The following is a 25,422-nucleotide window of genomic DNA, read 5'->3' as shown; positions in this document are numbered from 1 at the left end:
TACAATTAACTTCCTGTTATAACTGAGAATGTCCTCGGAGGGAGCAGGGTGGAAAACAAAAACAATTCCACAAATCATGCAATCTTAGATATTACAGTAGCTAGTCAGATTTTACAGTCTCGTACAGCAGAGTTTGTAGCTCAGGGTACAGAGACCTTACAGGCTCGAGCAGCAGAGAGATGGCACTGATCCCAAGGGCGAGGGCTTTAGAGTAAGGATTAGCACTCAATTGTTTGCTTCAGTTAAAAATGCAATCATTTTATTCCTTAACACCAGCTTTCCACTTGATGAATATAGGCACAATATACCATCAAAGATACAAATTTCAGATTTGCAAAAACTGACTTTTGACAAGTGTGGGCATCATCAAAACAAGAATTCTCCTAATATGCATAAAACTGCACCAATATGTCAGAACCAGCATTTCACCATAATGCCAGTGGTTTTTATCACCATCCCATAGATGCCTACAGCATGCCAAGAATTATCACCAATATACAGGGTCAGCAATTTGCCAAATGTGCGTGGGGACCATCACACGATTGATTCTCCAGTATTCCCCAAATTACCACCATTGTGCTGGACCAGCACTTCCTCAGAGTTTACCATCATGCCATGAATGCCCTCTATATGCACAAAATTTAAAAGCATGGGCTTGGGTCTGTGCGCTCACAGGCACATGCAGACACACTATGATTATTCAAGAGATGTTTTCTTTTTTATCTTCTACATTTCAGATTTGCAAAAACGGACTTTTGACAAGTGTGGGCATCATCAAAACAAGAATTCTCCTAATATACATAAAACTGCACCAATATGTCAGAACCAGCAATTCACCATAAGTGAGCACCGTCGTGCCTGGGATATCACCTATATGCCAATAGGTATCACCAGTATGCCAGCACACGCATTTTGCCAGTGGTTTTTATCACCATCCCATAGATGCCTACAGCATGCCAAGAATTATCACCAATATACAGGGTCAGCAATTTGCCAAATGTGCGTGGGGACCATCACACGATTGATTCTCCAGTATTCCCCAAATTACCACCATTGTGCTGGACCAGCACTTCCTCAGAGTTTACCATCATGCCATGAATGCCCTCTATATGCACAAAATTTAAAAGCATGTGCTTGGGTCTGTGCGCTCACAGGCACATGCAGACACACTATGATTATTCAAGAGATGTTTTCTTTTTTATCTTCTACATTTCAGATTTGCAAAAACTGACTTTTGACAAGTGTGGGCATCATCAAAACAAGAATTCTCCTAATATACATAAAACTGCACCAATATGTCAGAACCAGCAATTCACCATAAGTGAGCACCGTCGTGCCTGGGATATCACCTATATGCCAATAGGTATCACCAGTATGCCAGCACACGCATTTTGCCAGTGGTTTTTATCACCATCCCATAGATGCCTACAGCATGCCAAGAATTATCACCAATATACATGGTCAGCAATTTGCCAAATGTGCGTGGGGACCATCACACGATTGATTCTCCAGTATTCCCCAAATTACCACCATTGTGCTGGACCAGCACTTCCTCAGAGTTTACCATCATCATGCCAAGAATGCACTCTATATGCACAAAATTTAAAAGCATGTGCTTGGGTCTGTGCGCTCACAGGCACATGCAGACACACTATGATTATTCAAGAGATGTTTTCTTTTTTATGTTCTACATTTCACCTGCATGGGTCTTGCTCTGGCTCCTTAAAATCGCCAGGCCCTCTCATCTCAAACTTATTTACAGGTTATATTTCCTACAACTATTAGGGCCCTGCCATCACACATACAGCCTTGAGCTATCAATCGCACTGTAATTTTAAGGATGAGCCTTCAATTGGTGACGAGGCGGTGATATGAAATGCAGCAGCACAGAGCTATGTACCCTCCTTTCACAACCCTCTTCTGTGAAAAAAAACCAATACTCATCACGGTTCTACAAACCCAAACTATTTATGTCGTGGCCAAGCATACATAAGCAGTCTGCATATTTTATGCTATTACTCTGAGGTCTGAAACTGTGTGCTGCACTTTTCTATGCTTGGGTGAAATATTCTTGGTATTTCCCTTGATGTCAGCAGGCCAGGTGGCACCAGGAGCTGATAAGGATGGACTCCTAGTCTTCTTTCTAAATCTGTGAGCTGTGGTGAGGCCTACTCTGGATCTGGGGCTTTTCCAGACTGGCCACGAGGTAGTCATTGTGCACTCTTTGTGCCTAATAGTGCGATACCCTAAACGGGCCACTGGATATCCTACTCTGTGGCAGGCAACCAAAGCTCCATTGGGGCACATGACGGCCCTGTATGGCTGCTGTAAAAGCGGGTCATTTCCTGATTTCAAGTGGGAAACATAAAATCTGTTCAAGAGGTGCAGGCTGAGGGAGATCCCAGAAGGTAAGAATGCTTCTGCTTCAGGAGGTATGTACTTCGTTGAGACCACCAGCAGGGGTACATCACTACTGAACATTTTACTCATGAAATCGCTTAATTACAAACAAATCTGAACAATTCAGAAGCCCCCTTGCAACAAAGCTTAGCAAATACTGATGGAGAAATTCTGCCCGTATTATTTGAGAATTAGCCTGGTCTCCGCATTCCTTCGCCTCCACCCAGCCTCCCTGCGTGCCTAAAATTTTGATTTTAAGCAATTACGATGAAAGAATCCCTAAACTAGTGTAAACTACAGTCCTGCTACCCACCACCTACATCACCTGGCCTTTCTAATGACTTCATCCTTTCCTGGCAGAGTTAAAAACCGGTACAGATTATCAACTGAGAATATTTCACTTCCGTTCCCCTACAGCCTGCAGTTTCAATGTAAACCTTTCGTCAAAGAGCCTCACATTTGTTTTCATTCAGTCTCATCTTCTCCAGGTCGACTACATCTGCCAGCCTATGAATGTTTACCCTACTTTAGAAGTTAAAGGTATATATTTGCCTTGTTAACTCAGTCTGTCCTGAGCGGCCAAAATAAAACACTTACGACCTTTGGGCATGGTATATAGTTCACAATGGTTTCAGCATAATGATTTCAGCATTTATCAATTAGCATTTCCACATATAAAAAATGCATGTGTCAATTCCCACGTGGCATATCTTCATAGGGTATTGCATTCAACTCACAGAGAAAGCCATAGCGCCACACCATACCACAGCTACCTTTAATAAAACAAGTAATTACTTATTCCAAAAAACTGAGAAATTAAAGAAAAAAATTATAACGTTTAAAAACGTAAAGGAGATTTTCCATTGAAGGAGAGCAAAAATTGGCTCAAATCACAGCTGAACGCAAACCTCCAAAGAAGTGTATGTTTGGTGATGTGTGGGGTGGACAATAGAAGGCAAACCCGCTTACAATAGAAAATTACAAACGCACGTAGAAAATGATAACCAATATCATTGAGCTAAAATGTTAGTGCCAACACAGACCATAAGTACACCAACAGATGCCCTTACAGGAATAAGTTCCGCAGCCACATCCTTGTGCATCCTAAACCAAACACACACAATGTAACATCACACGGGGACACACATGGTTTTCGTATCACAGTGTGCTTGGGCCTGCAGCTCAGTGGGAGTTTGTGGTGAAAACAATGATTTTGCAGATATTTAAAACACGTAAATGAAAAATATCGACTTTATTCATTGTAATGGTTTGTCACAATGACTTGTAGAGCACAATATTTTCGTATTGTAGAGCGCTTAGCCAAGAGCATACCACTATTACAGCTTTACTAGTGAAAAGGATTGCAGTATGCGGCACTTTAGATGAAGAGGAATTTACTGGGCTCAACGGGATTATTAGTACATAGGACACAAAGCAGGCCTGCACAGTTTCCGCCAGGACTGATACTGCTCAAAACAGCCTCAATCGCTGGGTGAAAATCCGTCCTGAAATAAGTAATAACCAAAGGAATTGATAGTATTAAATTAAACTCTTAGGTTATTCTTCATTCCTAAGTGCACCTTCTGTGTCCAACTTGTGATGGGTCATTTGTTCCCACACACAGAGATACTGTTCCAGGCAGTAACAGCATCTCCAGGGCAGGTATTTCCAAACCCATTAGTGGACCACCTGTAATGAGGGAGTGAAAGTAAGAGCGGTCCACAGGGAGGTCAACACACACTACCCACACAGAGGTCAATTTCAGAAGTTCAGTAGAAATTCGGCTGATGACTTTTCAGCAAAATCCATTCTTTATTTAGGATATATGCACAAATTGCATTCAGACATCAAGTTTTATCAGCCAACTCTGCCTGCCTTTGGCCTTCTCTAGAGCAGAAATTTTCTGGGAACTGGAGACAGTTGTAGCTGCGAATGAAGGCTCTGACCGGCGGGAAATGGTTTTGGTGAGTGAAATAACAAGACGCAGTAGGAATGTACAGAAAAAACACTCATTGAGAGTGCTTCTTGGATGAATTCAGATACATACTTCAGGCCATATAACACCTATGATGAAAGGGAGAGGTGAAACTACTAAAGGAGACTGAGGCAGCGCTAAGGCAAGGACATTTAGAATATCAAGCAAAATTACTTTTACCATTGGGGCACGCTCCTCCTGATTTTAAGGCCAACTGTTGAAATCTGCTGCAGGTTTGCTTACAAAGGTTTAGAACAGTAAAGGGAGACTAAAGTCATGCTTCTAAAATCAGTTAGGTGGGTGGTGTAAATCCACACTGCAGCCATATGTGACATCTAACCTTTATGCTACTAGTGCTATTTCTACACCATAGCACTGTGGCCGTACCTAAATGTTAGACAAGCCAATTGGGGTTAGCTTATCGGTCACCATGTTTAGGAGTCAGGGACAATGGAATGCTTGATAGCAGTCTTCCATTACCCACAGTCAATAATGCCAGCAGAATGTAACAGTAAAATTGGGCAACAGCATAAATAGCACAATTTTTCTATGGTAAGTATCAGCAATAAGGTAAGAGATAGCGTTTTCTTTAGGTGAAGAATAGGATTAGTACTAGGATACATTTAGGGTTAGGCTTATCTGAAATTGTAGTGCCAGGTTTAGGATTAGGAGTAGGTTTGTATGACAAATTGGGTTGTTGGTTGAGGGGGGGTGAGCCCTTCTGAAACAACAGCCAAAATACTTGCAGGGTGAACCACAAAAGTTACTTAATTAACATGTGCATAACCCCCTGGAAGATTGGCACAAAAGGAGTCAGGCTTAATTTAGAGGCAATGGGTAAAGTATTTATGCAGCACACAAACAGTAAAAAAGTGAAAATACAATACAAGAAACATCCCATAATAATTTAGAAACATAGAGTAAAATGTAATAAAAGATATGACACCACAATGGAAAAAATCCAATTAGTAGAACTGAAGATATGCAAATTATATATTTTGAAGAAAAGTAGAACTTAGAAGCAAGAAGTGGCAATTGTGGTTATCTGCTCGTGGTGGACCGGGTCCAGGTCACAAGTTCAGGCCAACCTCGATTGAGTGCAGGCCGGAAACAATACTGAGTTCAGTCCGCTGTAAAAATACGTTGTGTCTCAGTGCATTAAGATGTGAAGTCCTTGCGTTGGCCTGCGTGGCATCGCAGAGCCATCGATGGGAGTTGTGATGTGAGGTCCTTCGTCAAGATGCATCTTGCCACGTTGTGGATCCTAGTGTCATCAATGGCAGCTTGCAATGCAAAGTCCAATGCTGAGGTGCGCTGGGTCAAGGTTGATGAAGCCCCTGGTGCTGCGAGGACACATGTAGAGATGTGTTGGTGCTGAACCAAAATGCGTCAAGCTGGGGTGGTTGTTGATGTCGAGATGAGTTGCGCTGGGTCGGTGCTTGCAAAGCTGGAGAACAGAGGCTGCGGTGCATGGTCCAAAGTTGAGATGAGTTGGGTTGCATCAGTGCAGTGGAGCCTGGTATGTCCTTGAAGCTCAGAACAGGAGGCCATGTAACTAGCCCTTGGAGATGCTCTGGTGGTCCTCAGGCAGTAGGCCAGCAGAGCTGTCCATCTTGCAGCATAGCAGCAAGTCCGCAGATTAGCTGGGCAGTCCTTTTTGCAGCATGGCAGCTGTTCAGCAGAGGAGCAATGCTTCCTCTGAGTTTTCCACAGGTCCAGAAGTGATCTGAAGAGTGAGCTTGAGGGCCCCCTTTTTAGGGTCAAGTTCACAAGCGCTCTAGCCTGTTGTAATCTCTCTGTGGGCTTTTAACCACGCCCACTCTTGCTATTCATTCTTTAGTGTGCTTGTCTTAAATGCTTCATTTTTATTGGTGCATTATGTGAAATGTTCCTCCTTTGTATGCTGAGATCCCCCCAGGCGATTTAACTAAGTGAACACTTCTGGTGGCCATCATACTATGTCATGCTTCCTCCTGTTACAGCGTGTGACAGCCCGTCCTCCGGTTTCGATTTGCCTTTCATCCCAGCTACGATCCTTTCTAGACCTTCATGCAGGGAGCCAATAACTCTTGCGCTCACTCTCATGGTGGAGGTGGCGCTTTTGATCAGCTTGCTTCCGTCAACTGTTTTACTTTTCATGTTAAATTTATGTGGCAAGAAAAGTCCAGTTAGGAATTTACAACGCTAATATCTCTAACTCGAGCGAATGCGAGACCCATTGCATTGCAAATGCTTTTTACACATGGTACCCACTCTGAAGTGTAAAAAGCTTCTGGAGTTCTACACCTACAGAAGAGCTTGGAATTTCCCACCTCTCTGCCCTGGTTCCAGTGTATCTGGGGGCACAAAAGTCTGGTGTAAAGTCCTTTGTGTGTGAGCTAGGCCAATGCCTTCATATTGCAAGTGTGGCAGGTGACAGCTTGGTCCCCATATCAAGTCAGAGATGGCCCATCCTGCCAACACCTATACCTTACTTTGTGATACTGTCTAGGAAGAATGCACAAAGGCCACTTGAAAGCTACATCTAGCCATGTGACCCAGGGACAGGCTGCAGGTAACAGATGGTTAGGACAAGAAAATGCCAAATTTCCAAAAGTAGCATTGTCTGAAATGTGACCTAAAATCCAACGTCATCATTAAAGAGTGTTTTAACTAACAGTTTGTCAGATACCAAACATGGCTTACCTTCCTTCTCCGAGTCAAATGTTATAATTTACTAAATGTAATAAGGTAACCAAATGTTATCCTTTGAGAGGGTTATGCCTTGCAATATTGAAAAATGAAATTGAGAGTTTTTCACTACCAGTAAAACTTCAAAGTAAATGTACAACATTTTAAGTGTTCTGCACCCTGCCCTCCAGGCTATTTAGGGCCTACCCTTGGGGTGATATGTGTTAAAAAGGAAAGTTTAGGCTGTCAAAAAAGTTTATCTTTCCAGGTTGAAATGGAAGTTTAAAACTGCACACACAGACTGCACTGGCAGGCCTATGACACATTTGAAAGGCTACTTAAGTAAGTGGGTGACACAATCAGTGCTGCAGGCCCAGTAGTAGCATTCAATGTACAGGCCCCAGGGATCTGTACTACCACTTTCCAAGTAAATTAATTGTGTCAACTAGGCATAAGCAAATTTCATCATGTATAAAGGAAATAGCACTTGAGCACTGGTTACCACAGGTAAAGTGCACAGTCATAAACTTCAATAAAAACTAGAGCAGAAAACAGGAGGGATGAAGGCAAAAAGTCAGGGGATGACCCTGTAGTGAGGGCCAAGTGCAACAGTTTGGGATAGGATAAAGGATAATGCAGAGATAAGGTTAATCCTTATGTTAAGGTTTAGGCCACCATTTAGGGATAAGCTTATGCTTAGGGTTAGATTTAGGTTGCTTGAGTTTGTTTAAACGTTAGGTTTTAGTATTAGGCTAAGCTATACAATCAAAAGATGTATTATGGTACTTGTTTTAGTCTATGTAGTGCCGTTCTCAGCAATGGACTTTTCAATGTAGTGGCCTCAGTGTAGAGATACCTCGATATTATTGCAGCGTACACAGTGGAATGTAACCTTTCATTTTATTTCTCTGGCATCTACACATATATTTATTGTTGTCAGGGCTTGCAGTACTAACTTATTGATTGTTATACAGAAGTGAGGTTCAAAGTAGGGCTCAGCAGAATCCAAACAATCACACCCCGATAAGAGGACCCAAACTGGAGGTTCTACACCAGTAAAATTTACTTTGAATAAAACACAAAAGAAAGACACACGAAAAAGGAGCTAATATTGTACACAAGAAGGCACTAATAACATTACCAACTGTTACTGTTTGCACATAAGAATAGAACATACTCTGCTCAAATTATTGTTTTTTTCCTGAACAATTGACAGCTTGCTTTACGGTCTGAAATTAGTCAGACTGAGTTCCAAAGCATAGCACATAGAGCACTTCTATTGCACTCTGTTTACCCATCTAATTTAAATCCTCACTTGAACTCGATACTAAACTTTTACTCAAAGTATTTGAAAATGATGTGCTGGAAAGACATACGAAAAAACACCATTAATTTGCAATTATAGAGAATGTGTTTATATTGGCATAGAGCACGCATACTTTCTCAGAATGAATAAACCCTCTATTCAACTTTACTGTGGGAGCTAGCAGGCCAGTCAGATAATCAATATTTTGACACATATGTATAAATACATGAACAACTGCCTACTAGTATGTGAAACTGTATTACTTTTGACCAAGCTTGCATAATCACCTTTCACTTTGTTTAGATAATGTTGTGTATACATGCACATATTAACTAGCCGACAATAAAGACTGTATAGTTATGATTGAGTCTTACTTTAAACTCAAAAGGCTGTTTTATTAAGTTTGCTAATAACTTTGGCACTGTTTGGCAAATCTACACAAGCCTTTCCAATTCAATAGCTTAACTGTCTATATTTCAGCATGTGAAGCTTTGCGTACATCCATTCAGGCAATGAAATTGAGTGGAGGGGGTACAAAAGAAGCTGAGTTTTCAGTGTTAGCACACACAGAAATAGCTCAGCTCTGTTACAGTAAATATTGCTCCAAAGAACTACACCACACTTACTATGAAATCTAGTGGAGACCGGGCCTCATGGGCAATAAGGCTCTGTGTGCCTGGATTTGTGCCAGTATTTTATTATATGCATACTATCAGTATTGGTATACCCTTGCTGCAAGGACCATTTAGCACTGTGAGGCACAGGGACACCTGCACCACTCATAGGAGATATTGTGAAGGACTAGCAAAGCCTCAACACTGGCCTCAAGGGTTTGATACAACTCAGTGCCACCACATTAATGATGCTTTACAGCATGACATACACCAGGCTGTAGGCGTACGCTTTGCTGTACCTCGGACTATCCACTGAACACCGTGTCATCTCGCCCCCTACCAGCCCTTAACAAGGTGGAGTGGGGTCAGGAGCATCACTGACTCCACCCAACCCTATTTAGAGATAAGAAAGAGTGAGATGAAAAAGCAAGAAACTAAAACTGACAGTACAGTCCGTGGTGTATTTATTCCACACATCTGCTTTCAGTTTACCGCTTCAGAGACTGCGGCAGGAACACCACAGCAGGCAGCTTAAATCAGAAAAGTGCACAAAATATGTTTTATGGTGTACATTGCTTTTACATGAGAGCAAGTGAATGTGTATGTGAAATCATATGTACATGTAAGAATCTGCGCATGAATGTAAAAGATTATTAATTAATCATAGACCTTAAGAAAATCTCTAGGCATGATCTCTAGAAGCCCAGTCCTCTTGTTAGAAGGTTTTGGGTGTGGTTCTGGAATTAGGTTCACAATTTCCTCCCCTGGGCACCAGCTAACTGGGATCGTTCCCAAAGCCACTTGCATTCTCTATTGAAGATTTTCACCCGTACCAAGCAACTCAGGCCTCAAGAATTACATCAGACAGCAGGTCCCAACAGACCACGACAGGCCATTTCTCTCAACACCACTCGTATAAAACCATTGAGTATTCCCAGCAGTCTCCTCAACATTTGCAGCACCATCTCCAAGCACAGTTTCCAAGAACCATTTTTAAAAATTGCAAAGTGGTCTCCACGCTGCAGATGCAGGCCATGACACCCTTGTGACTGAAACAAGAATTAGGAACAACTATGTTATTGACACTCTGCAAGTAGAAAGGAGAGTCTTCCTTTTCCATCCTTTTTCAAATCTTGAACAGAGGAGAGGTGGCAAAATATTACAATTGTTAGACTTTCCACCCTGTCCTATTCCACTTCTCACAATTTGTTCTCCTAATTTCCTTACAATATAGTGAAGTTCTTGACCTGAGCCTTGGGGCAACTAAATCTCACAGACCCACTTGCAAAAAATAAGAAAAAAAACTTGTTATATTTAGACATAGACGTTTTCTGCCTTCCTGTAAAACCTAGAGATAGTAACTCCAGGAGAGCATTGCTGCCAGAATGACTAAGGGTGTTGCCTATCTGAATGAACCTGAACTAAAGGTCAGTCCTAGGCACCTGGTACAACATCTGGTCTGGCATATCTCACAGCAAGGCTACTAGCATACCTTAAGTGGATTTGCCTCCAGCCCAAGAGCTGCAGTTATCCCTTTAATTCATCTCTAGCTTGGAAAATATCAAGTTCAAAACACCTATATTTCAGCAGGTTAAAACAGATGTCCTCTGATTTGCACATTACAGCCTAACTTACTGATTCACAAAATATTCCAGCTTATCCTTGTCAGCCAAGGCATGTGATGCACTTAGAGAAAACATACATTTTGTAACGGTAGCAGACTGACAGCAAACCGCAAGTGCAAGGGAATCTTTCTGGGATGTTAATATTGAAATCAACTTTACAAAGCAATAAGTGAAATAGGCTGTAGACTGCTGTCTGTTTTTCTATGATTACCTTACAATAGTTACTGCTCATTCCATTGCTGATCTAGTGCTCTGCCTTCATGTCAGGTCAGTTCCACTCCTTGAGGGCTGAAATGAAGGTGAAGACAATGCAGAGCATGCAGTCGCTTAGCATTATTTTGCATGCTTCAGACTACAGCACACACCACACACAGAGCTTAATAGAATTGGGACACAGTAGGGAAGACTGAATTTCCTTTTCCTAGATTACTTACTTCATGTTTCATTTACAGTGCCAAATAATATATAGAGAGGGGTAACATCCTGATTTCACTCAAAATCAGCAGAATGGAATTTAAGTATGATATATAACAAACATAAAACGAAAATGCTAAGTTCTGGCCCAGCATATGTTTTCTTCTTTCCACACATTGGTTGTGATGTAACAGAGTTCCTCAATTGGTCGAAGAACTGTCAGAACTGACACGCAGGTAGATTAGGTGATTACACAATTTTGGGGAAGTGGAAAAGCCAGCATTATCCACAAATCTTCACATTCAAAATGGAGCAGTATCGAACGAGGCGGGGCTAAATCATGAGTGAAGATGGCTGCATGTTAGTGGCTCTCCCCATGCCTCAATAAGTTGAAAATCTGCACAGAAGTAGCTCTCACATATATGACCAAATGGAACTTGGAGGCTATAAAACCACAGAGAGCCCAACAACATAATGGGGTGTGCTGTTTTATCTCAGACGAGAGGTGACACTGAATAAAAAACGTCTGTAGGCGTTCTAAATTACAAGAAGGAGTCTGACATATCAACCAGGCCTGAGGAGGACATTCCTTGGCACACCAATTGAAAGTTAGACAGAGGGTTGATGGTACAGCCATCCGTCCTGGAGTCTACAGTTGAAAGCTGCAACTATGGGAGATAAACCCAAGAATACTGGTGGGATGAAGCATCAGCAGAGTGAATGACCAAACAACAGTTTAGCAGTACAAATGCTGTGAGAGCTCTGGAAATGCCCTGAAGATACCTGAATTGACAGGGTGGCCACTTCAGATGCTTTCTCTACCTCTTGACCGCATCACCTCAAGATCAATAGCTATTTTGAATTACACTCAGGAAGCGAAGATTATGGCCCTCATTCTGACCTTGGCGGGCGGCGGAGGCCGCCCGCCAAAGTCCCGCCGTCAGGTTACCGTTCCGCGGTCGAAAGACCGCGGCGGTAATTCTGACTTTCCCGCTGGGCTGGCGGGCGGTCGCCTTCAGGCCGCCCGCCAGCCCAGCGGGAAAGAGGCTTCCACGATGAAGCCGGCTCGGAATCGAGCCGGCGGAGTGGAAGCTGTGCGACGGGTGCAGTTGCACCCGTCGCGTATTTCACTGTCTGCGCAGCAGACAGTGAAATACATGTAGGGGCCCTCTTACGGGGGCCCCTGCAATGCCCATGCCAGTGGCATGGGCACTGCAGGGGCCCCCAGGGGCCCCGCGACCCCCCCTACCGCCATCCGGATCCCGGCGGTCGGACCGCCGGGATCTGGATGGCGGTAGGGGGGGTCGGAATCCCCTCGGCGGCGCAGCAAGCTGCGCCGCCTTGGAGGATTCAATGGGGCGGCGGTACACTGGCGGGAGCCCGCCAGTGGTGCCGGTCCGACCGCGGCTTTACCGCCGCGGTCGGAATCCCCATTGGAGCACCGCCGGCCTGTCGGCGGTGCTCCCGCGGTCCTCCGCCCTGGCGGTCTTTGACCGCCAGGGTCAGAATGACCGCCTATGTCACTCAAATCTGTGGAGGACGCCATCTTTCTTTGAACCCCGGGTGGATCAAAGCTGCAGTAGTGCTACGGGACAGATAGGATGCATTGCATATTCATGCATAGTCCTCCATTAAAGATAATGTGGCCAACTGGTGGAAATCTCCCTTCCACCGCTACAAAACTCACAACTAAAGAAAAGGAAAAAGACAAAGCTGACTCAAGTGGCCCATAGGCGAAAGCTAGTCCAATTCCAATTCCAATAATCTTTATTCGATCATAAAAGATCATACAAGCACACAATAACCAATACAATAATCCGTCTCAACAGACGCAGTTCATTATTATTTAAAACGTTAAAAATAAAAGTCTTTCACATAAAACTGGATAAAAATAATATGGAGCTGACCGGTCCAAACTCATGTCTGCTCGGCTAACTGCCCTCCATTGATTTTCTGCTGCGAATAGCCTGCTTCAGAAAACAGCACACTCTAAAGCAGACATCAGGGCTATTTAACATATGTAGGAAAACTAAAGCCACTCTGCATTTCCGAGTAGCTAAACTTCTTAATAAGAGTTTGAGGCAAAACCTAAATAACTTGCGATAAAACCACAAAAAAACATAAAATGCAACATAAATTGTTCTGCCCTTCCACTACAAGGACAAGGTGGCAACAAGCCACCCCACAAATTATTCCCATCATTAAAACATACTAAGCGCCACACAGTCCCTGACCTAAATCTGAAAAGCATAGATCTCTCCCAACTCGTTAGCTCCAGGGGAAGATACAGAGGTGTGACGTCAACTGCCAGAGTAGAATAAAAATGTCAAGAAGTCGGTTTACAAATGGCATCCTAAACCCTCTGGAAAGCAGTGTACTCACTCAACCTAAGCTACACCACCCTTTTATCGGATTTAGTAATTGAGCCAGGGCTGCTGAACAAATTGGAGAGACCAATACTAGCCAGGGATTTACCAATATACTTCAGCCGGGGAATGGTAGGCCCTTTGTCTAGATTCATACAATCCATTATTGTTTCCCTATTGAAACTTGCCTCTTTAATGCACCATACGCTCACCCAGAGCAACAGAGGCGCCAGTCTTATTGTATTTGACATAAACTCTAAATTCAATTCAGAATATAAGATGACATTTGCGCTCGTGGGTGTAAGGTTCAACAGCGGTCTACAAATTATATTTTTCTTATAGCTGTACAGCTGTAGAATTTTGATACCGCCATACTCCTGCTCCATATATTTTGTAAACTTTAATAAAAGGGAAAATTGTGGACCTGTCGTTTTTTTTTTAACTAGACTTAAAAGGGAACCTACAGGTCTTCCGAGTTTGCGCCGGACAATGTTTACCTTTGTCACCCAGTAATTATTTGAGGAAAAATCAAGGCCTAGGTAACAAACATTCCGGACAGCACTAAGTGAATTTTCGCCCACTTTCAAGACTGATACTGTTTTCCTGCCAGGCCTAGAATCCATGATATGAGATTCACGAAAATTAGCCGACAACGCGGTTCTGCTGGCCAGAACCCCTCATGCATTACAGAGCCTGGTTGATGCTTTTGTGATTTTTATGCGCAATTTAGATATGAGTATGCTAGTCATCTGCTTGTTATGCTACTACCATCATGGCTGACCACCCAAAGTGGCCACATGGTACTTAGAAAAAGGTCTGATCTGGCACTAGGATATAAACTCTGAAGCCCTCATTATGACATTGGCAGGTAGCGGAGGCCATCAGGCCACACAGGCGGCCTGAACCCCGCTGGCCCTATTTTGAGTTCCCCGCTGGGCCAGTGAGGAACAGGGCCTTAAAATTGCAGCCAGATCCTAATGGAGCCGGCGGCAATATGGCGGTGCAGAGGGTGCAGCAGCACCCTTTGTGCATTCCACTGCCCGTAAAATCTGGGCTGTGGAAAGGCTGGCGGATGGGGACTCGTAATCCCCAGGGCATCGCTCCATGCAGCGCTGCCTTGGTGGATTACAAACGCCGAGACCTCCAGGCTGCAGGCTGCAGGATGGCAGCAGCTGGCCGAGTTGGCGGTTAGACCCTGGCGGCTCTGCCACAGTCATAATGTGACAGTCTGTAGAAGGCTGGCCTGGTTTGTAATAGCTACCAAAGGTACTTACACCTTATACCATGTCCAGTTATCCCTTATTAGTGAAATGTAGTCATTGTCTAGAAGCCAAGCTGTCTAGAGGTAGCTGTAGGCAGAGCAGCCAAGGCTGAACTAGGAGACATGCAAAGCTCTTGCAATACCACTGTAGCCACACAGTACTCACACTCATGAAAGACAATACTCAGTGTCACAAAATTAGTCAGAAGATAGTGCAAACAGGGAAAATCACAAAAGGTTGCAATGGGCCTAGGGGGAAAACAAACTATATACTAAAATAGAGGAATACAAAAGTCGGTTTCCCACCAAGCAAGTGTAGTGAGTAGAGGGACCCTGGGAGTGTAAGAAAACACCAAAGGTAAGTAAAATACCCCACCCCAGAGCCCAGGAAAGCAGGAGTAAAACACAGCAAGTTTCCTAAAACACACTAGAAGTCATGATAGAAGATAATGCAAGAACCAGAAGAGACTGCAAGACACCTACTATGGATTCCTGGGGCTGAAGACCTGTGGAAGAAGGGGACCAAGTCCAAGAAGCACTGGAGAATTCAGGAAGAACAGGAGCCCCTGCTAACCCGGATGAAGATGCAAAAGAAGAACCACCAGTGAGAAGACAAAATCAGTATTGCACCAAAGAAGACAGATGTGGGTTCCTGGTTGGTGCAGAAGATGTGTCACGCTGGATGGATGAATGCTGTCTGGTTTGCGTTGCTGGATTCCACCAACAAGCCTTGGCTCACGCAAAATACGGGGTTGGAGAAAAATGGCGCTGCCTGGGACCAGAAGGGACCTGATGGTCTCTAACCAGGATGGGTGAGGCAGAGGGGGCTCTCAGCAACTCAGAGAGCCCTCAGAAGACCAGGCAGCGCGCACAAAAGTCCCACAGTATGGGGACAAATGAGTTGCAAATGGAGGCCCACGCAGCACGACACAAAGGATTCCCATGCCGCCGGAGAACCACTCAGGAAGCTGTGCGTCGCAGGATGGAGTGCTGGGGGCCTAAGCTGTGGTGTGTACGAAGAACTTCTTGGAAGGATACAAACAAGCCTTGGTAACTGCAAGTCACGCAGTGCATGGAGGTACTGTCTTTCGTGCGGAGGCAAGCTCTTACCTCCACCAAATTTGGACAGCTGGACGCTGGGACTGTCCGAGTCACTTTAGTCCACCACCCGTGTCGCTGGATCCAAGCATGTCATCTGGAGAGGGGACCCAACCCACCGGTCGTTGCTGCAGTGCAGTGCCTGCTGAAGCAGGGAAGTGACTCCATCACTCCACAGGAGATTATTTTGGTTCTTCTGGTGCAGGCTGAAGACAGGCAGTCCTCTGCGGATGCACGACCTGGAAACTGTTGCTGTTGCTGGCAGGAGCTGAAGATACAATGTTGCAGAAGTTGTCCTAGCTTCTTTGTTGCAGTTTTGTAGAGTTCCTGGAGCAGTCAGCAATTGATCCGTCGGTAGAAGATGAAGTAAAGGATGCAGTATTCCTGCTGGAGTCTTGCAATCCAAATCTGAAGAAACACCTAGAGGAGAGACCCTAAATAGCCATGACAGAGGGATGGGTCACCTAACCAGGTAAACAGCTTTCAGGAGGGGTCTCTGATGTCACCTGCTGGCACTGGCCACTCAGATGCTCCCAGAGTGCCCCACCACCTTGGAAACCATGATGGCAAAGCCCAGGGACACTCTGGAGGAGCTCTGGGCACCACCCCTGGGGTGGTGATGGACAGGGGAGTGGTCACTCCCCTTTCCTTTGTCCAGTTTTGCACCAGCGCGGGAACGGGGGGGGTCTCTGAACCAGTGTAGACTGGATTATGCAAGGAGGGCACCATCTGTGCCCTTCAAAGCATTTCCAGAGGCTCTGGGAGGATATCCCCCCCATGCCTGTAACACCTATTTCCAAAGGGAGAGGGTGTAACACCCCTCTCCTAAAGGAAATGTATTGTTCTGCCTCCCTGGGATTGAGCTGCTCGAGCCCCAGGACGGCAGAAGCCTGTCTGTGAGGTGGCAGCAGCTGGGGCTGCCTGGAAAACCTCAGAAGGCTGGGATTACAGTACTGCGCATCCACTATGGAGCCCCCAGAGTGCATGGGATTGTGCAATCAATACTAGAATCAATATTGGGGTACAATTCCCAGTTGTTAGACACTTTACTTGGCCATATTTGGAGTTACCATTGTGAAGCTGTACATAGGTATTGACCTATGTGTGGTGCACACTTAAAATGGCGTCCTCGCACTCACGAAGTCCGGGAAAATGGGCCTGGACGACGTGGGCGCACCTCTGCTAGTGCAGGGATGCCCTCACACACAGGAACTTTGCACCCAGCCTTCAGGGTTGGAAGACCTCATATATAGGTGACTTATAAGTGACCTGGTGCAGTGTAAATGGCTGTGAAATAGTGCATGCACTATTTCACACAGGCTGTAATGGCAGTCCTGTAGAAGCATTTGTATGGGCTCCTTATGGGTGGCAAAAGAAAGGCTGCAGCCCATAAGGATCCCCTGGAACGCCAAGGCCCTGGGTACCTAGGTACCATATACTAGGGACTTACAAGGGGGGTCCAGTATGCCAATTTGGAGTGAAATACTGGGTTACCAGTATATAAGGACAAATTTGGAACCAGAGAAAGCATAAGCACTGGGGTCCTGGTTAGCAGGATCCCAGTGACACAGTCAAGCATACGGACAAAAACAGTGAAACATAATGACAAATAGGCCACAAACCATAAGCACTGGGGTCCTGACTAACAGGATCCCAGTGACACAGTCAGACACACTGACAAACAGACCAAAAATAGGGGTGACCATACTAGGACGAGGCTACTTTCTCACACGGTCGGACAGCCACGACCACGGCAGTCCAACCGCCACCGTGACCCTGGCTGTCTGGTGACCACCAGGGTCATAATGACCTCTTGAGTTTGGCATTAAGAGCTATCCCTGCTGAACTTGGCCTTTGCCATGTCAGGGAAAAAGCCTCATCACAGCTACTTTTCTTGGGGGCAATATCAGGAAAGAAAAAACACTATAGTAGAAATAGCTGAATTGAATTCTAAGCTGGAAGCTCTCCTCTGGATATTGAAGGTGATAAAACTCGCCGTGATTGCAGCCAAACATGCAACAGTACAGACAGACAGAGAAGTGAAATTGATTGGAATGAAACTCTTAATCTTCAAACTCAAACCAGAAGAGAATACAAGGAGACTGGACGATATGGGAGAAAAATTATTAGTATCTCACACTCAAGCAATGATCTGTGAAATCTTCACCAGAGAATGGCAGAGCTGGGAGATTGTAACAGGCGGTCAAATATTAGGATTTTTGGAATCCCTGAAGAAAAAGAAAGTGACAACATGTTCTCATTTATAGAATCCTAATGAGCACACATTATCTGGTCAGGACTGCAGACCAAATTAAATATGGCTACGCCCATTATAATGTGTTTCCGCCACCACAAAGTAGCACGACATACGGTAGAAGCAGCAAAGAAGCATGGCTTACATTAGAGAAGCGAAATAAAGATGTCATTCTCAGAGTACTTTCCTTATGTGGCAAATTTGACTAGAAAAAGGTTTGCTGCACTTCAACCACTTCTATTTAAACAGAATATTAGATTTAGCATTGGCGAACCTGCGTTAATGTGGATGATAACTGACATGATAATACAATGATGTGGATACATTTGAGAAACTATTTGAGATGATGGAGGAGATGGCAATGGAAATGGGGGCATGTCACACAGCAAGATGGCACAGGAGCCAAGTGTGAGAGGTTCTGATAAGCATCATGCGACAAACACAACACCATGATTAGCATCTCAGAGCGAAGCAGAGCTATGAGCTGTTCAGACGAGATTCCCACCAAAGGTAGAGAAAAATCTAAAACACCATTTAACTCCTCCAGTGAGTGCTCATGAGGACCCTGGATCAATAAACCCCATGCTAAAAACCACTCCACTAGTGTACTGAAACAGGGACTTAACACTACTACATGATGAAAGAGCAATGACTTGGGTGCAGAATTGAGAACGTATCTGTAAATAAGCTGAATTTAGTTAATTATTATTATATTGTGCCCAGGTTTAATTGGACTCACTGTGAGCCATAGAGGTTGCACACCTCTTGCTGTCTGCAACAAGAAAAAAGTTAAGAGCATTTAGTGCTTTCAGCTAATTGTGGCTCTAAGGGAATGACTTAAGAGCACAAATGTATCACAGTAACCACTACTTGTGCTCCTAATGACATTAGTGGACTTTTTACAATTTGAAGATAGTAGTAATGTTGACTGTATTGAGAAATCTGTCTCCTTTATGTCAAAGGACTTTCCACCTATGTCAAAAGAAATAAAGTACTGTAATATATAATAATCACAGAGAGTTCAGCTGTGGCGATTTTACATAAGATGCATCTCTCCCTCTTGGAATCTGAGAAGCTGAAAAGAGAGTGGGTGGCAAAAGTAGCGGCATAATAGTAGCATCTTCTGGTCATGCAGTACGCCCAGATATTCCAACAGCTGAAAAGCAGTACAACAAAATGGAGGACTGGAAACATTGGTCCATAAAAGTCTTGCAGTCCACATCCAGAAGACAAGAAATGATCTGAACGGGAGATCTGTTTTTGCTACAATTCTAGTGCAAATCACTCATTGGATCATTTGTGCACCAACAAGAAACAAAAAAGACGTAATCACTTTTCTGAATAAACTTTTTGTTGACTTTGAGGCAATAAAGGTGATGATTGTTGGGGGAGACTGAAATCTAGTTCCAGAGCTGATACTTTATCATATAGATTCTGCCTTCACATCAACCACAAAGGACAGGGGCTTACCTTTAGACTGAATAGTGGATCATACATTAGAGGAACCCTAGAGGCTTCTCCATCCAACCAGGAAGGAATACTCCTTTTTGTCCCACGTCCATGAGAAGGAATCCAGAATAGATTACTTTTTGGTCAGCAAACTTCTCCTACTACGTGTCCATGTGTAAAATAACAGAAGGTGTGCTGAGGCCAAAACAGAGTTTAAGCTAGAAGCTACTTTCCTTGCCTGAAGACAATGGAGGATAAATTACCAATCGAAAAGAATCACTGAGGGAACAATTAAATGATTAACTAGATCTAAGTAACTGTTCGGTCTTAACTCCACAAGTCCTGTGGTCGACCACCAAATCTTACCGGGGAGTTTCTACCATGAAAGACTCTGCAACAGCATGCAGAAACAAAACAAAAAGACATGAGGAAATGGCTGAAGTTCTTTACAGAAATATATCAAGAACCTCCAGATGCAGGGGACCTACAAACGTTAATACAATCTAAATATGAGTTGAACTACCTTTTCACAACCAAAGTGCAGCTGGCTTTAGTAAGACTTGCATTTATACAAACTATGAGAAAGGGAACGATTGCCAGCTCTACGAGTCTTACTGAGGTGGTGGGACATCTTTTTAGTATTCCTTCTTGTTGGTTACACATAACATTTTGTAACGTATACATTACAATTTGCAAATCGATTGCAAATAACTTAGTGAATATAAAATCACTTTTTTATTATGTACTTATTGTATAGGACAACTTTTTTCACTGAAAGCCTCGTCTGGTGATATACCATTATATTAAAGTCCTAATAATGTCCTGCACTTCTATCTAGTCCACAATATCAACTACCAATATATTGTCCAGGAACGTAGATGAGGAGTTAAAATAGCAAATCTATACTTTCCTATATAGTCTTACTTTGACAATATAGTGATAGTCGATAATGTGGAGTCGATATACATCCAGGACGATAATAGTGACCTGAATACTGTGACATAAACTGTCCACCCCCATTGAATATTAGTATAAACCAGCATTGAATACATAAAGTAGAATTGTGACAGCATAAAAACCCTCACCACGGCTGAATTCCTTCACTTCCCTCCAAACTGGAAAACATGCAGCTAAATGCAATGCCCTGGAGGAGCAAGACTGTGTTCCCTCTGTGTCTGATGCCCCCCTTTCTGCAACAGCCGCTTCTGTGAGATTCTAGAAATGCCTGTGGTTGCTCCTCACTATTCCACATTGACACCCGCCTTCCCACATCATGGATCTGTGCTGACGTGTTTTCTGAGAGGGCGGATGCTTTGAATAGGGTCTGTCAAGAATTAGCTCCATTTCAGGGAATGGGTTTCAAGCTTATTCTGCACAGTAGAGCTCAGGTGTGCCTTGGACACTTTCCATATTTTGAGTTTTATTAATTCTGTAGATGCCTAGTCTGTTTTTTTTATTATGAGTTTAATAAACATGATAAAATATTTTAATGTATTAAATTAATATAAATGACACATTCTGCAGTAAATATCACATTTTCTTTTCATAAAAACATTGTGTAATGCATATGCTTTAATCTCTATTCCAATATTATTCTATGTAATAGTTTGCATTCCAAGTTATGACTACAAGGACATTTTAATGACAATAAGTATTTTTGGAACCAAGGGACATATTTAAGAAAAGTGGCAATACACACAGCGCAGCGCCACTTTTCTTCCGCCCCTTAGCTCCCCCAACGCCACCATTGTGCGCCTTATTTAAAATATGACGCACCATGGCAGTAGTTGGGGGACTAGTGTCTGAATTTTTTACTCTAATCCGGCGCTTTGCAGGATTAGCGTAAATTCAGACGCTAATCCTGCAAAGCATCCAGAGGCCCATTGTAAACAATGGGAGCCACCTTCTAATGCCTGCTCTGAGCAGGCGTTAAAAGTGTAGAAAAAAATGGCGTAAGGAAATCTCTTAGATACATTATGCGTGGCGGAAGGATAATGTAGCCCAAAGGGTTACAAAGTGGCGCAATGCATGCATTGCGCCACTCTGTAAATATGGTGTGGCTTTTTTTGGCCTTCTGACGCAACAAAAGCATCAATAAATGATGCTCATGTGACGTTGGAATGACGCTAGGGGCTCTTAAATATGCCCCCAGTGTTTTTGTGTCAGGGCCCCAGGGTAAAATGTTATTTTCCGCTCGCTTCCCTAGTGTAACTTATTTGACCATTTATAAATGGTTTCTGCTAATGACCTGCTCTGAAGAATTGTCCAGGTGGCCCCAGCTACATTTTAGAACAGGCTGCTATATCCCTTGTTTTTCTTTGTGTTTCTTTTAGAAATTTACTTTTGTTGGGTACTTGAAATCTAATTTCCAAACTCCACATGCCACACGGGGATTCGGCAGAACTCATTAGCAACCGGTGAAATGTAATTTCCATCCACGGAATCTGTGATACGTGCAAGCAGTAAACTGTAGCCACAAATATGCATTCCCCGTGGACAGCCACAGACCAGACGACTCTCGTTCACTTCACCCTCCCTTTTTATTAAAATCTGCAGATTATGCAGCATATGACAGATATGCGGCAAATGCGGCAGATCAATATTTAAGCGAAAAACGCCCTGGCTGCACAATCACAGAATTCCAGTGGCCCTGACTATTAGTAAGGGCAAACCTTGCCCTGCTGTGAACTGTACTCTAGGAGCCTTGCAAATAGACCGGCCATAGATATAGCTGCAAATACTGCACAAGTAAACAGGGGCGCAGCGATAACTGGAGCTACCTTTGCAATGTCACTCCGGCCCAACGGTGTCACGGGGCTCAGCACATCGAATCATGACTGAATTTCAGTACCTAATATGGGGAAAGGAGAAATGTTCTTTGCCTGCCTGGTATCCTTGCCACGCCACTGCAAGTAAAGGAAGTAAGGATGTGCCAATGGCTGGCACAGATCCAGGAAACTGTCGAGAAGGAAAGGTGAAAAATAACATAAACATCTATACAAACAAGAAATAATGCATACGGAATGAAGGCCTTCTCTAACAAGTTTGCTTGTTAGAGAAGCACTTAGTTCAAGTCATTGAGCGCGTGCCCTCGGCACTCCGGGGCAGGCAGCGGTTGCACGTGTCACACACGTCAAGAAGACGGAGTCCGAGTTTGAACGAATGCTGCGTTCCCGGGCTGCGGTCATACTGAGGATGCCAGGTTAACACGTGGCGTCCAAGCGAAATCAAAACAGACCTCGGGGGACATAATAGAATATCAGTTTCGACTGACGCCAAAATAAACTCTGTTAGATCAGTCTTAGGGAACGGTTTGCCGGCTTTTGGCCTATGCAAAATGTTTAACCCCATAAGTAAATATATTGAAAATACAGCTGTGTAAGCTGCAATTATTTCACAACGACGCAGTACTCCAAAACTAACAGCTTTACATAATAATTGCACACAATAAAAGTTTTTCTCAAGTGCAACTGTAAATGAGGCTGTAAGGTATTGTTACCCATAAAGTTAGTTTTTTTCGGTGAAGAACTTGTTCTCAATCCTTCCACGTAACATCACTTTCCGTAAAAGAAAAAAAAACCTTTGCACCACAGGACAAGAAGCAATGCCGCTCAACATCATTTTATGCCTCTCTAGTTGAACATTACAATGTCACACACAGTCGTTCCTATTTCGCTCGGCTGAAAGTTGTGAACAATTAAAACGAATCACGATTGAAAATTTAAAGACCCGGGGGTCTCAGCACTTCAGTCACCTTGGTCTCAATGCACATTTAGTATGAACAGCCACCCTCGAAAATGCTCCCCCTTCACCCGCCCCCGCGCAGTGCACCCTCATACTACCTTGATATCCGCGGACAGTGTAAACAATCGGCGCCAGCAGCAAAAGTAGGTTGAGCAGCCGGGACCCCATGTTGCAGAGACGGGTTTCTTCCATTTGCTCCTCTCACAAGCCTCTGGATGAAAGAGGCGAGGGGGTGGTAATACCCTCGCGCGGCTCAAACCTCGCAGCAGAAAGATAACAATTCCTTTACTTGTAAAGGACGTGCAGGCGCCTGCCAAGAAATCTGGGAATGTAAACTAGTCCCGTATTGGTCACAGAAGACTCCCTTCTCCTTGGCCTCGCTGATATATATCACCCAAAAGCTGCTAAGATTTCTTTCAGTCGCTCTTGCGTGGGCCTTGGAAAGAGTTCTTTCTCAGTCGGCTAATGTATACCTCCTAGCAGCAGTTAAGCGGAGTACAGCTGAGCAGCTTCCCGTTTTGTGGGAGGGCAATTTGAAATGCTGCCTTGGAAGTTTTACCTTGTTTTTTTCATGTTTTCAGTTTTCTCTGTTAAATGCACGTTATAGGATCGCTGGTACAAATGTTTACACCACCCTTGTAAGACGAAACATGTTATTTTTAAGGTTACATGCTAGCAAGTTCAACAAGCTTTAATTAGAGAACAAGCGCTATACTTATGCGCTTTTGTGTATCCTCTGTGTGCTAATCAAAACCATTTTGTTTTCATCAACATGATGTAATTTGAGGCAATGCACATTTGATAGACAACTGTATCTTTTTTTTGTTCTCGTCAGGAGCTTGACTTCAGTGGGAGGAGGGTGTTTGGGGTGTTACACTCCCCTAGTAAATGTATTTTGTGATAAATAGTGGGGTGCAGGAGCTTTCAGTCGGGTATAGTGAGTTGTCTATCAGATGTTAGCAGGAATTATCACTTAGGGCCCGATTTAAATGTTAGTGGAGAAGGAACTCTGTCGCAAAAGCAACTAAGTTCCACCCCTGCCAACGTCCACCGGGGCTTCAGATTTTCCAACAATCACGCTGACATAAAATAAAAATACATGATGGGGGGATGGGCGCAAGAGAAGGGCTTAAGGGGCAGCGGATGGGAGAGGAATGCAGATTAGTAGGGCTACCAAGTGAGGAAAAACACAGTATTTCGTAATTTACCAAATTTTTTAAGACTTTCAAAACAAGGAAAGAGAGAGTGTGTGTACGTTTTTCTCTCTGTGTATGTAAACATTCCTGGTGAAATCCTCAGATACCTCACTATATATGGCATAGTTTTGTAAAAATTATTTTCATTTGATGGTGGTTCCTGTCAATGGTTGAAATATCTGCTGACCTGACATGCATTTCAAAATTTGACCGTCTTCACCTCTGCCAGGGCGACAGAGTAAATTACTCCATCGCCTTGGCAGTGGGAGTGAGAAGAATGCAGATTAGTAGGGGGTACCAAGTGAGAAACAACACAGTATTTCGTAATTTACCAACATTTTTGAAGACTTTCAAAACAAGGAAAGGGAGAGAGAGTGTGTGAGCGTTTTTTTCTGTGTGTAGGTAAAAATTCTTCACTATACCCGACTGAAAGCACTTGTACCCAACTATTTAGCAGAAAATACATTTATTGGAAGGGTGTAACACCCCAAACACCCTCTGAAGATATGATCCTGATTATGCTCTGCCGACCTGATTCTCATTCGGGGGGATCAGAGTTTGACAACGGGAGAGACTATGCTCTCTCTGCTGTGGTCAGACTTCTCTGACAGTTGAAATAGTAAGTGCCGTTGGACACTTGGCTGTACGTCCACCCAACTAATTTAGATGGGCAGACATATAGCTGTTTCTTCAATGCCCGAGACTGCCAGGGCACACCTAGGGCTAAGAGGTATTGAAAAATGCTCAATGCCCTCCTCACCATGGGAGCAAATTCCAATGGTAAGGGGGGGGGGGGGCGGCATTTTTTTTTTTTCAGAAAGAAAAACCTGCTTTGGGATTTTCTTTTTTAAAACAAAAAAACTGTAACTTTAGCCCCTCGGCTTCAATATGCTTGATTGAGCAGTTGGGCAAAGTTACAATGCAATGGTAGGAACCGCCTTGATGGCAGTTCCTGTCAATGGTTGAAATATCTACTGGACTGACACGCATTTAAAAATTTGACCATCAGCACCTCTGCCAGGGCGACAAAGTAAATTACTCCAACGCTTT

At 43.8% G+C, this 25,422-nt stretch overlaps 1 protein-coding gene across 2 annotated transcripts in view; it reads right to left on the bottom strand.

Annotated features, from left to right (window-relative positions):
• SRPX (sushi repeat containing protein X-linked) overlaps positions 1–23,652 on the bottom strand; it is a 429,025-nt gene extending 405,373 nt beyond the window's left edge. For both annotated transcript variants that reach the window (XM_069204239.1, XM_069204240.1), the window contains exon 1: positions 23,275–23,652. In XM_069204239.1, the coding sequence (XP_069060340.1) occupies positions 23,275–23,368 (94 nt within the window). In that variant the 5' untranslated portion in view covers positions 23,369–23,652. The remainder of the gene's footprint in view (positions 1–23,274) is intronic.
• Between the last annotated feature and the right edge of the window lie 1,770 nt (positions 23,653–25,422).

This window comes from Pleurodeles waltl, chromosome 8 (assembly GCF_031143425.1).
Source record: "Pleurodeles waltl isolate 20211129_DDA chromosome 8, aPleWal1.hap1.20221129, whole genome shotgun sequence".
Classification (NCBI taxonomy): Eukaryota; Metazoa; Chordata; class Amphibia; order Caudata; family Salamandridae; genus Pleurodeles; species Pleurodeles waltl.
This window is presented reverse-complemented; position numbering and strand designations above follow the sequence as displayed.